Raw genomic sequence first — 12,659 nt, 5'->3', positions numbered from 1 at the left:
TTCCAGCGTTATTAATTTTCAGTCTAATTTTCTATTTAGCTCACTAGCGTAAATGGTTTACGTTTCCCTGAGATTTACGTTTCGTTTAGAGGAGATAAAAATATTAATGCAGCAAAGTGTCAGCCTGCTTTTTCACTATTACGTTATGAATTTTAACGATAATCAACTTAGGCAGATATTTATTATAGTACCTTCTTTTTAATTTTCTGATCCTTTATACTAATCTTAATGGTCTAGTCAGAAGTCACGAAAATGGAGAACAGTTAATACTAAGTTAGACGAAATTTTACGTACAAATTAAGCGATTAATTTTGAACTTTTGTGTAATTAACTTATCAATTCTATAAATTAATCAAAAAATTAATATTTCCTTTTTCAGTTTTGAATTATCATTAAATCAGTTGTCCGTGGTCCCTAATTGTTCAAATTGAAAAATATACACGTACCTAGATAATTCAAGATCGACTTATCTCTGAGCAGAACAATTTGTAGAAGTATTAAATTTAAAGAAAATTATTTTCAACAGAAGTGGCACGAAAGAAATATTCAAAGCACGTGTTAGTATTTCCTACAGCAACGGTAAAGCGATTTATTAGAAAATCTCGTGTCTGGCATGTGTATACGGTAACATCCCGAGGTGATATAGGAAATAATTTTGTAGTTGCTGGTCTCGTAACTTCGTTGCTCTAACTACGTGTACAGTGTTATATAGTGTAGGAAATATGCGGGGAAGTTCCCATCGTGTCGACTAAAATTCTAATAGTGCCAGCCAAGGTTCTTCGCATACTCTACCACGTCTTTTTCAGTATCTATCGATACGTGAACTGCTGCTTAACAGGGCAGGATTAAATTTATTGAAGATTGATGAAATTCCAATATAACTGTGTTTGCAAATTTTTGAGATAATTAAGAATGTGGAGTTTTGAGTCTTTTTGGGACTATAAAAGAACGTAGTATGTAATAACTTAGTTGGATTAATGTAATCTAAAACATCAGATTCAATTGAAGTGAAAGGCTGCGGTGCCTTGAAAGTTTTTGGAGTCTTTGAAGTCTTCATTGTTATTTAAAAAAGTAATATCGAAGGGGACAGTTTTGAGAAAAAGGGAGTTGAATTCTGTTATTTAAATTCTTTTCTTTCGTAAACAGCTGTTTTAAATAAAACCATGGAACTTCATTAAGGAATTTAAAGCAAAGAGATTGTAATGGATATTGCGGAAGAATATACTAATGCACACATAATGTATAGATGATGTACACATTATCTATTAGAAATTAATTAAGGGTGTCGACATCCCTTCCGAGATCACTTTGAATATTGATTATCAAACACATCTTAAATTAAAAGTGATTATCTCAGATATACATATATTGACTTCCAACTCGATTTTGATTAAAATTATACAAAAAGTAATCTGATTAATAATTAAATATTAAGACTAGCTCATTACTAACATAGAATCAAGTTAGCAAATAGAGATTACAAGTTAGATACAAATTACTAATTCATAATTACTAATTTATCTAAATAAAGATTAATTGACATCATTCCACAGCTCCAAGCAACACAAGTTTCCATGTCACACTTCACTATAAAATTCCATCCATTTTTGTAATTAGGTACTACACAACCCCAAATTTTCCAACCCTCATTTCCCAACCCTTTTCGTATTCAAACCACGCCCGTTTACGAACGCTCCTAATTATCGCCATTAATATAAATTCCCAGGACCAGCTGTGTGAAGGGCAATTCGTTGCTGATAAACATTTTCACGTTCCCTTGTCGCAGATTCGATACCTCTCCGACCGAAAATCAGATTTCCGCGGAAGTTTGCATTGCTAATTCGCGGTCCAGGCTAATTCGACAGCTGCAAAATCATGCTCGTTAAACAGTTTCGGCGTAAACGTTGCGTCCACATGCGGTCGTATCGTCGACGTTTTGTTTCCAAGCGCGTTTGACGTTTGGGACACAGAGGTGGATTCCCACGGAAAGTTTACGTTGCTAATTTGCGGTCGACGATCACGACGATCGTGCTCGTTAGATCGGTTGTGCACGATCGGTCAGTTTGTAGGTGCAAAATACGACATTTTGTTATTTAAGGGCCGTTTTATTCGGTGAAGCTGAAATTGTGCGAGCTTCTGTCGTTCTTGAGGTGACTACCCTCTCTTGTCTGCTTTCTAAAAAGTTATGGTATAATTTTGTTGTGTAACCTGTAGTGTAGACCCACCTTTATGAAGCTAGTGTATGTGGAACTCGTAGTTGTAGATATGTAGGGTAAAGCATGTAGTTTTTATTTATTTAGTCTGTAGATTTAATTCTTAAAACATTGATATGCATTTATGAAACACCCTATATATATACTATATGTATATAATGCTCATTCTGTTCTTTAGAGGAACTAGAGCTTCATCTTTTAATTGGAAACGAGTGCACTCGTCAGGTAGAAAAATGTTCTACTTTGGGTCATGTCAATCTGTTTACTGTCTCAGCAATTCAATACTACTTAATATTAATAAAGGAAGAGAAAATACTTGTGTAGTGTTAGGTTACATATCTATAGTATTTTCTGTAGTATTTTTGGTAATTTTTTTATAAACAAATACTCGTACTTTAAGAAAGGACCATTTTAGGTGTACTGAAATATCTAAGCACTAATATGTTTCTATAAATGTTTAGGTTATAGGTAAATTAGCTTAAACACAATTTCGTCTATCAAAATTTAGTGTGAAGTGTTTAATGTGAAGCGAAGTGTTTTGTGTTGAATTACCTTTTATTGTATGAATTTAGGTAGACTAAAAATATTCCTGTTGCAGGAGTATGTTGCCGATTTTGAATAGTAATGTTATGTTGAAAACGCTTTGAGATTTCAGATCAGAAGACTTGGAAGAATGATTTGAATAATGTTAAAAAATCAACTGTTCCGTATAAAGTAGATTTAAAGAACTGTTGTAAATAAGTAGCAAGTTTATGTAGATTCAGCAGTGTTTGCGTGGGACGAAAGAGCTCAATGTAGCTCGTCAGTTCTCGTTCAACTTGGCTCTTTTGGGACATCGAAACGAGAGTAAACTTTGTTCTTTCGTTATCTTGAAAACGTTTTCTAATTAAAGAAGAAGAGACAATCCAAGAAAAAGTATTAATTGGTGAGAAACTTCATTAGAATAACCAATTGATTTCCACGTTATCTTGTAATCTTCGGAAAGTATTGATTTTATCACTCGCTGAACCTGAGTTACTCAAAACTCAATTCATAGTATAATATTTATAAGCATTCAAGAATGAATTTCTCAAAACTATTGTCGACTTATCGTCAGAAATACTCAATAAATGACTAGACGAAGGTATCAAACATCAGCTGGATTTTTGATCAAAAACTATACAATACTGATATTTTATGGCCTTTCTAGATTCAAGAGCTTCGCTGGATTCGATCAAATATATTTTTCACCTATCACTTTGAAGACTGCTTTTATCTTTATAACATTGATATTGCCTGACAAAAAGAGACGTATCAAATATTCCTTTCTCTATGAGAATTTAACGTCGTATCGACTTTTAGGTCGTAGCGATGCAATTCTGTTTTAGATTTTTACTTTTAGAAACCCAGGAAGCCACTGTAGTGGCCCAAGCTTTGACAACAAACTATAAAGTAAATCGACTGATTTATTGAAAGTAAAGGTAAAACTTTGTGGTTTTCAGAAATTTGATAGTTTTCACCTTTGTAGACTGTTGAAACTTTTGTCTATTTCTTTTTTACAGTAATTTTCATGATAACTCTTAGCATACTAAGCTAAAATTTCTAAAGAACTCAAATACTATTTTCATAAGATGATCAAAATTCAATCTTTCGGATCTTTAAATCATTAAATTCCAAACTCCAAATTTCCGAATACTGAATACTTTAATTTGTAAATCCTTAAAGTCTTTTTAAGTACTTATTTTAGTACCTTAAATTCAAATTTTGGAAAATCTGTATTTAGACTCTAAAAGACAGCTCGGTATAATAAAGATTAACCCTTTAGTTAAGTACCACACCTACGTGCTATTATAGTTACTTCCCTGCTGATAATTTTCCGAAACGAAAGACCTAAAATTAAAAATAGCTGCGACTTCATATCTGAAGTCATGAAATCTCTGCGATATTAATATACAATATGAAATTACATCTATTATTTTATTTACTAGAAGCATTAATATCTCTTCACCATTAATGTCTGTCTTTTATTACTAGCTACATATTCCTTGATCATTAATAAACTAACACTGACATCTTTATTTATATTATTAAATTCTATCTAAATTTCTCCCATGCTTTTCCCAACTTCAAATATTCTGCTAAATACTATCTTCAACAAAAAAAGAAATTTCTCTCAGACTCGACGATTGTCACTTCTGAACGTTTCCTCGCTACTGGAAATCGAATTTCTTTACCGAAAAGAGAGCATCGTACTAATTCACACCGAAACGACGGCGCGCGATGATCCCAAGCAAACGGAGGAACGTTCGTGAGAAGAGCTGGCAGGGAAGCCCAGCCTTTTTGCTGCCACGAAAGCGCATTTCAATCGAACCTATCTCGTCTGAGGGTAAATGGACCGATTGGTGCGTAAGCGTGGCGGGAGTTAGCGCTTCCAATCCGTCAACGTAGGGCAACTCGAGGCCGAGTTAGCCGGGGAAATGACTCGTCAGCGGCCGAAAAACGTTTGCAAACAGAAAGGGAGTGGCGCCCCTACCTACTGTGCTCTTATCGGGTGAAACCCATTCGTCTACTCACCGTCGTCGAGGCGCTGGAACTTCTGTGCTGCTTCACAGGCGGACTTCCGTGGATCCCCTGCACGTCAGAATGTAATTGACGGTTCGCGGCAGACGGCTGATGGTGCTGCACCGTCGACTCGATGTCTTTGTGCTTCAGCCCCGACGGCTTGATGTCAAAGTGACTTTGAGCTCGCCTCTCCTCCAGGACTATCTTGCGGGCGGCGCAGAATATCTTGTAGTAGACCTGAGACAGAACGATCTTCAAGCTCAGCGGGTGTCGGTCTTAAGGACAATGCATATTTGCACGATTGTAATAGAAGTTACGTAATGGTATATAATAGCAGATGGAGGGTGAGTTATATGATAGTGTGACAGAAAATGGAATGGAAGTTCCTTGGAGTTTGAGATTGTGACTTACTGGAGTCAGGAGGAAGTATTATAGTAGGTTAAATTCATTTATTAACTCTTTAACAAGTCTTTAGGAAGAGATTGAGTGACCTTTAATTATAATACTATAGAGTCAAGGCATTTGTACTACCTTACTTTTAACCCTCATCTGTTCCTAGTGTCGATTTAATACTCTTTTTAAGTTGTAAAGTATATTAACATGCTGCCTGTAGAAATATTTACCTGGAACTTTGTGACTTTTATTTTTTTAACACAAAGTATATACATATAGTATTCTGAATGGAAAAATATGCAATGAAAACATGTAATAATATTTGTTACGAAAAGGATCTTGTGTGTCAATTTGATACATATAATTTTCATGAAATATATAAGATGTGTTACGCCTTTTTTTGTCGAAAGAAGCTATAAGCAATAAAAAATCTAAATCTAATACTTGGGAAGGAGTTTGAATATATGTATATGAGATGTGTTTGAATGCATAGGAAATGTGTACAAATTTTCAACGAAGAACAACAGCAAAAGATGGAGCAAAAACAGTAGATGATACGTCTTGAATCACCAATAGCAATAGAGAATGGAGCAAAGTCAGTAAGTCAATAGATAGTCAATAAAATAACCAGTAAAATATATTTTGCCACTCTTATTTTATTGATACTTTACTATACTGTTTATTTAACATTTGAGGAACACATGAAGTTGCGGAAATGAGGGTCAAATGAGGATTAATAAAATGTGTTATATTAGCTTTGAATCTAAAGTATATTCGCTGTCAGAATTAAGAAGCTGTTTTTAGGGCAATTTGATAATTTCACTTATACTCCAATTCCGACTTCATGACGATCAAAATTCACCAATATTGGAATTTATTTATGACTGAATCCAATAATTTGTAAGCCGCATATAAATACTGAATTTTGCAAAATGTATTCCAATTTGAAAGGATAATAAATATTTAAAATCTATGTAGTATCATATTTATACAAAAATTCCTGTCGGTTATGAATCGATAATACTGAAAGATAAAGTGGATTTATTTTCCGATTAAATTACTCCCAGCAGCGTTCACAACGATTATTTAACCTTTCAAACCCTAAATTACATTAATATTACTTTTTACGAATATTTTTATTTTATGTTAAGGTATCTTAAAATTGCTCAAATAATAAATATGTTACACATAAGTAATTTTTGCGAAATAATGATTATTCATTAATAATACTAACAACAATCGATAAACTTTAATATTTTTAATATTACACGTGATTGCAGTGTAACTTCAATAAAATTACTACAGGAGAAAGAATATAAATTTATAATATGAAAATATTGCAAATACTTTCGATCAAGAGACCCATCTGAAATAGTTTAAGAGATTTAAAATACGTAATTTTTATCTGGAAGGTGAAAAACATTCAGTAAGTAGTACAGGTTCGAATATGGTCAGACATCGAGTATGCGATATAACCCAGAATATAATCACATACCGACTAAATAGTATAACTCAGAATATGATCAAACATTTAGTAAGTATTAACACTTATATATCGATTAATCATGGATGTAAAAATATATATTTTTCACGAGGAAGCGATAGAAACTTCTGTATAGATCTAATATCTAGAAAAAGTTCAATCGCAACTTTCATGCTACGTAACAAGTGCATGGTTAAACTTTATAGGTTCTTTTCCCGAAAAAATCATTTCCAACTTTGCGGTTCTGATTGATTAGGTTTTATAAACAACAAGCAAAAAATCAAAAAATAAATGCCGAGCACGGCATCACACATCTATTATAAACACACATATATTATAAATTGATATATTAACGACTACATTACGTTTCATGATAAAAAGAACTTGCGATATTTCTTTACCAAACTAGTTCAATCTTTGAATGCCGTGCCATATTCTAATTAGTGAAAATAATATTTAAATATTTTTCTTACATTGAAAATGTAAACTTTTTATTTTCAGTTCTTAATAATTTTACACGTTTAAACTATACTACTATTAATCTAATAGTACTAAAATTGATAATAAAGTAATAACAGTGTTCCGCTTAACTTTTAAATTTTCTTTTATCCCCCAGCGCTATGGTTTATATCATAGTATCATAGTGCTAGAATTTGCGTGAGATAAAGTGATGAAAGCAATATTTGTAGCAAACTTATTCGTGAATTAATACTGATAGTTGTATCCATAATTTCATGTAGGATTAAAAAAATTCTCTGGAAGGAATATTAAAGTTTGAACAAGCAAATCTATTGAGTATCAAAAGGTAAAGTGGTGATATGAAATTTTTCCAATTTCGCAAAACAATTCTCGTCTATTGGAGTTGATCTGATATTATCGTTTCACTACGTTCTTTGCACGATGAAAGGGTCCAATTAATTCAACTCCTATTAATTCAAAGAAAACTCTGGCAAACGAGCGAATAATTTTTATCGTAATTATGAAACTGATTCAGTGACACGAACACGTATAACCGTTGTACAATAATGTCGTTACTACTTTTAATTAACGCATTGGATGATTAACGACGATTGATGAAAAGAATTGAATTCGTCTTTGGAAAATGCGATGCTCTTTGTTCAAAGAATAATTGAAAAATTAAAGCGACAAGTGTTGTACTGTAATATTAATTAAATTGAACAACAAGATACCTTAAAGTAACAAGTATAGTATGATATTAACACTCAGCTTAATTTCGACATTTAATAGCAAAGATGAAATTCAATGAGTAGTATACTTAATAAAATATTAATGTAATAATTTTAAATACTAAATATATAAAGCTATGAGTAGTGTAAAATTTATGAGTGCATATTTCACGAAGAGTATATAAGTAATTAACTGAAAATTAATCTTTATCTTTGATTAAAGGGGAACCTATGCATAACTGTAGAGATTAATTAAACATTAACCTTTTGTTGGCACACTTTGCCTTTATGAAAGTCCTACTAAAATGTAATGGATCGCCAATGTAATTAAAAAAGTTCCCAGAGCAAGTGAAATTTGATTCTCTTATTATAAAACGTCTCTTGCTAATTTTCTTCGTCCCTTGTTAACAAAGAGTGACAATAAATTTGCCAGGATCGAAGATTCCATAAATTTAATTAAATTACACGTAACCAGTTCAATTTGGAGGTGGTTAGTGTTAGATGTTAAGATCATCGCTCTCGATGCCCCACTAGACCATCCACTTGGTAACGTAATACACTTCCTAACGCATTAATCAGGCTTCATTAGGTCGAGATAACTAACTTCGTTCTCGGCCGATATGTTATTAAATTCCGATGGTAGCTTAATAACTTTCCAACGTCAGCGTCTCCATTAGTTTGATGAAGCTTAACAATTCGTGCAACGCTGTTTCTCAGCAAGTACGCTCGTGACTTTCAAGACTCGCCGTTAGGGCTCTGCTACTTACTGCTTAATCATACTTTAAGAGGACAAATTTAGTAACATACGCGAGTCTCGCGAGATAATAAACGCTTCAGGACTTTTAGGAATTATGACAGCATAAACTAGAAGGACTTCAGTCCTCCTACTCTCATCCCTCCTATCTCAGTCCTTCAGAGACGTGTCAAAGGATAATGCATTAGACTACTTCAGATGCTATGCTCGGGTTATTATTAGACTTATTTCAAAGTGAACACACAGCAATTTAGATTTAAATTATATCGTGAGTACCAGGAACGCGCTAGCTTGTAATACAGAAGACTTTGAAGTCTACAGAGAGTTCAAATTCTAGTAGAATCCTATAATAGTGGAACTTCCATTAGGTAACTATACTAACTACTCACAAAAGGAAAGAAAATTAACTTCCAATACTTCAAATCAATTAAAGATTGAAATATCATCAAAAATATCTAAATCTGCTTCTAATTTTATCAAAATATGTTTTAAAGTAAACTTTAGTATAGTAACTTTTCAAAAACCCCTAAATCCAGCTACCTCTAACCCCAAAGAATGTACTTCTAATTTAAATGGAGCATAATTCCAAAGCAAACTTTCCCTCATTGAAACATTACTTCCAGCCTTCCATCATATATCATCATCCCTTCAATCATCGCGAGATCTAATAACAATTACTCTCCTAATGTTACATTAATTAACTTACGTGGATCATGACGAACAGAGGTATGTAGAAGCTGCCGAGGGTAGCATAAATTTGATAGAAGAAATTCTGGCAGACAACACAATGCGATGGCCCTGTTTCAGAGTAGGTGTACTCGTTCCCCATTACCAGCAAGGGCGGCAGGCTAATGCAGGCTGCTACTAACCAAACGAGGCAGACATAAATGATCATCCGCCGCGGCGTCCTCTTCACACCGTATTTCAGCGGCTCCGTTATGGCCCAAAATCTGTAACAGACCGACACAGTGTTAGATCCTGGTCACACGAATATTGATGGACGTCGAATTTGACGAACGATTGCAGTTGTGTCTTTCTGATTTTTAACTGGAAATATAAGAAAATATATAAATAATTAAATAATATGAAATATTATATGTCTATCTTGGTTGTTTGTCATTGGGAAAACAGAGAAAACATATGATCGCAGCGAGATCACGCGTCAAAATATTGCTCGTGTGCATTAGCTTTTATGCGACCAGTTATCAAACGACATGTTTGTCGTAGCGCTAAGGACATGTACAGAGCTGGTGAAGTTGCACCTGAGATGCATGTTAATATAGTAGTAATTTTCTGTATGCAGGGGATTCAATTAGTAGTTACAACTACTTTGGTCAGTAATACGCTGCGTGCAAAAGTGTGTGTGAAATCAGGTGGTTTTATCTACTGTAACCAGACAGACTCGCATTTTTTCCAGGTGCAACCTTAACAGCTCTATATGTATAGTACAGGTTGTATATAATGTATACAAATTACGATATTTTAAGGAGTGGTAGGAGAGCTTAAACTGAACACAAAACACTCTGCCACTAAAGGTGGGTCTACACTACATGTTATATAAAAAAGTTATATATATAAAATTTTAGAAAACAGGAAATAGAGATGTTTCTGTTTAATGTTACCTAGTTTCTGTTTTTAAAAAAGTTATATATCTTTGCTATGTAATATGTAGCGTAGACTCATCTTAAGGGTGCGACCACATTACTATCACGACATGTCAACCCACGTTACATACTCTAGCAAATCCATAGTGTGATTTTTCCCTTGTTTTAGATCTACTTTGCTCCAATATAACACAGTTTTGCTGTAATATGTAAAGTGATTTCACATAAGGTGACAATAACGTGCCCGCACCCTAATTTTATTTCGCTTCAAGTATTCAAATGTGTATTGTTTACCTTCTGTATAAAGTTACTAAGGATTTTACTTTCTTAAGATTATAACTAATTTGTTAATTTAATTCTATAATGCTAGGTGAAAATTAAGCAACGCTCTTCATAAAATGGACTCATGAGAACTCATTATAAATGCTTTTTGTTTTTTTTTTTAAGTAAATAGTTATTGCTATAATTAAACATTTGGGACATATCATTTCTATTCCGAATCTGTATATCGAAGCATGCTATACTTCGTTATTTATAGCCAAAACTAGTTAGCCATAACAAAAAGCGTGCAAACTCTTCGTACGAGAGGTACACGAGTAATTGGGACTCTATGTAGCCTTACACGTAACTCACTCAACCTTGTTACTGGACACTTACCGATCAAGGGAGATCGCACAGAGGTTCAGGATGCTGGCCGTGCAACTGAGCACGTCGAAGCTAACCCAAAAGTCGCAGATAAATGCACCGAACGACCAATTACCGAAGATCTCGTTTAGCAACGCCATCGGCATTACTAGAAGAGCGACACAGAGATCGCTAACTGCCAGGCTCACCACCAGATAGTTACAAGGCTTTCGTAGCTTCTTAACGAGGAACACGGCGACGATGACCAGAGTGTTTCCGATCACAGTCCCAACTATGATGCTACCGAGCACCAGGGCGATAAGGATTGCCTGTTGAGCAGAATCAATTAAAGAGGAAATTGAGATAAATGTACCTAGGTTTTATGGTAACATTAGGTTGGTGCATATTTGAAGCTCGAGATAAGGAACTGATATCACGTTATTATTCAAGTTTGTTCGATCATCGATTTTTATGAGGGGGAGACATTTGCTAATACATGTGAACTTTGGATATTAATTAACTTTTCTATGAGTTCAAATATAGAAAGTGTCGTGAAAGATGTAGAAATATAACTTTAACACAATTTACTTTCTAAATCGTTACTTTCTAAAATTCAATAATGGTGATTTTGTATTAGAAATGAACCAAAGGTAAGGTCAAAACATGCAATCGCTAATAATGTCGAGACAATTTTTTAGTAAATAAATTTTACCAAACTGAAGAAACTATACAAGTGATATTCATAGATTTTATAAACTTTAGAACTTATTACTTTTATAAAGCTAGAATAATAAATTAATTAATCATTGGAAAAAGTTCATAGAATCACGTGAAGCATATTATGATTGAATATATAACATGTATTTAAAATCTAATTTATGTAAAGTAGAACATACTATATGCACCAACCTGATAACAAAGTACAGTTACATCTATAACAGTGTAGTCGATAAAGATAAGCACATGGAGTAGAATAAACAGTAAAATGTAAAGCATTATTTATTAAAACGGAAAAGTATTGCGCAATTATTTAGATTTAATATCTAAAATTTTGAAATTTGTAAAGAAAAGCAGCGCGCGAAATTTGTAAAATGTAACAATGTGACGAAAGTGAATATACGAAAAATTTCGACTCAGCAGATATGTTTAAACTTCAATGAAGGATTAAATTATGTAAATTGTAATTATAAAGTAGCTAGGACAATAAAGTGCAGCATACAATATTGAAAATAATTCTGCGTGTGTCGGGTCGATATGTAAAACGAGGAAGCCAACTTGGTAACTGGCATGAGTTGAAATTGAATTGATCGCAAAATTTTTGTAATTAAAATACTAACTCAATTCTAGAATGACATTACCATTCATAATAATTAGTTACCTGTGTCCAACCTATAAAACCTTACTTTGACTATTGCAAATTTACTTTATAACTTTGTAAATGTTCTTGGTATTCAGACTTAGGAAACATTGACATATACAGGATGTTCCATAATATGTGAACGTAAGTGATGAATTCACAATATAGAAGAGGAAAGTTTATATAAGTAAGTAATGATATAAATTATTAATTATACATATTAGAAAACATTATAATAAATAAATAATTAAAACTTCTATATTTCAGTAATGTTTTCAAGTACTTGAAATATTCTTATTCAAATTTTACCAAGTACTGTTTTCTGTTTCATGTATAATCTATATGATAGTTATTTAAACAATATTTTGTAGTATTCTTGACCTAGTTTAGCATGTTTGTTCAAACAACAGAGCGTTTTGAGGGCTTCTAATACAATTTCGTGATACTTCCCATTTCAATTAATAAAAAACTCCAAACATGCTCAAATATTTTTTGTTCATAAT

At 33.1% G+C, this 12,659-nt stretch overlaps 1 protein-coding gene across 2 annotated transcripts in view; it reads right to left on the bottom strand.

Annotated features, from left to right (window-relative positions):
• The window catches only part of 5-ht7 (5-hydroxytryptamine receptor 7), a 218,906-nt gene that overhangs the window by 116,796 nt on the left and 89,451 nt on the right, over positions 1 to 12,659 (bottom strand). For both annotated transcript variants that reach the window (XM_076393389.1, XM_076393390.1), the window contains exons 4-6: positions 10,833 to 11,128; positions 9,278 to 9,521; positions 4,767 to 4,991 (exon numbers count right to left, since the gene is read on the bottom strand). In XM_076393389.1, the coding sequence (XP_076249504.1) occupies positions 4,767 to 4,991; positions 9,278 to 9,521; positions 10,833 to 11,128 (765 nt within the window). The remainder of the gene's footprint in view (positions 1 to 4,766; positions 4,992 to 9,277; positions 9,522 to 10,832; positions 11,129 to 12,659) is intronic.

The sequence above is a fragment of the Calliopsis andreniformis genome, chromosome 3, assembly GCF_051401765.1.
Source record: "Calliopsis andreniformis isolate RMS-2024a chromosome 3, iyCalAndr_principal, whole genome shotgun sequence".
In the NCBI taxonomy this organism is placed as follows: domain Eukaryota; kingdom Metazoa; phylum Arthropoda; class Insecta; order Hymenoptera; family Andrenidae; genus Calliopsis; species Calliopsis andreniformis.
The sequence above is the reverse complement of the archived record's forward strand: the minus strand, read 5'-3'. Positions and strand labels throughout refer to the sequence as shown.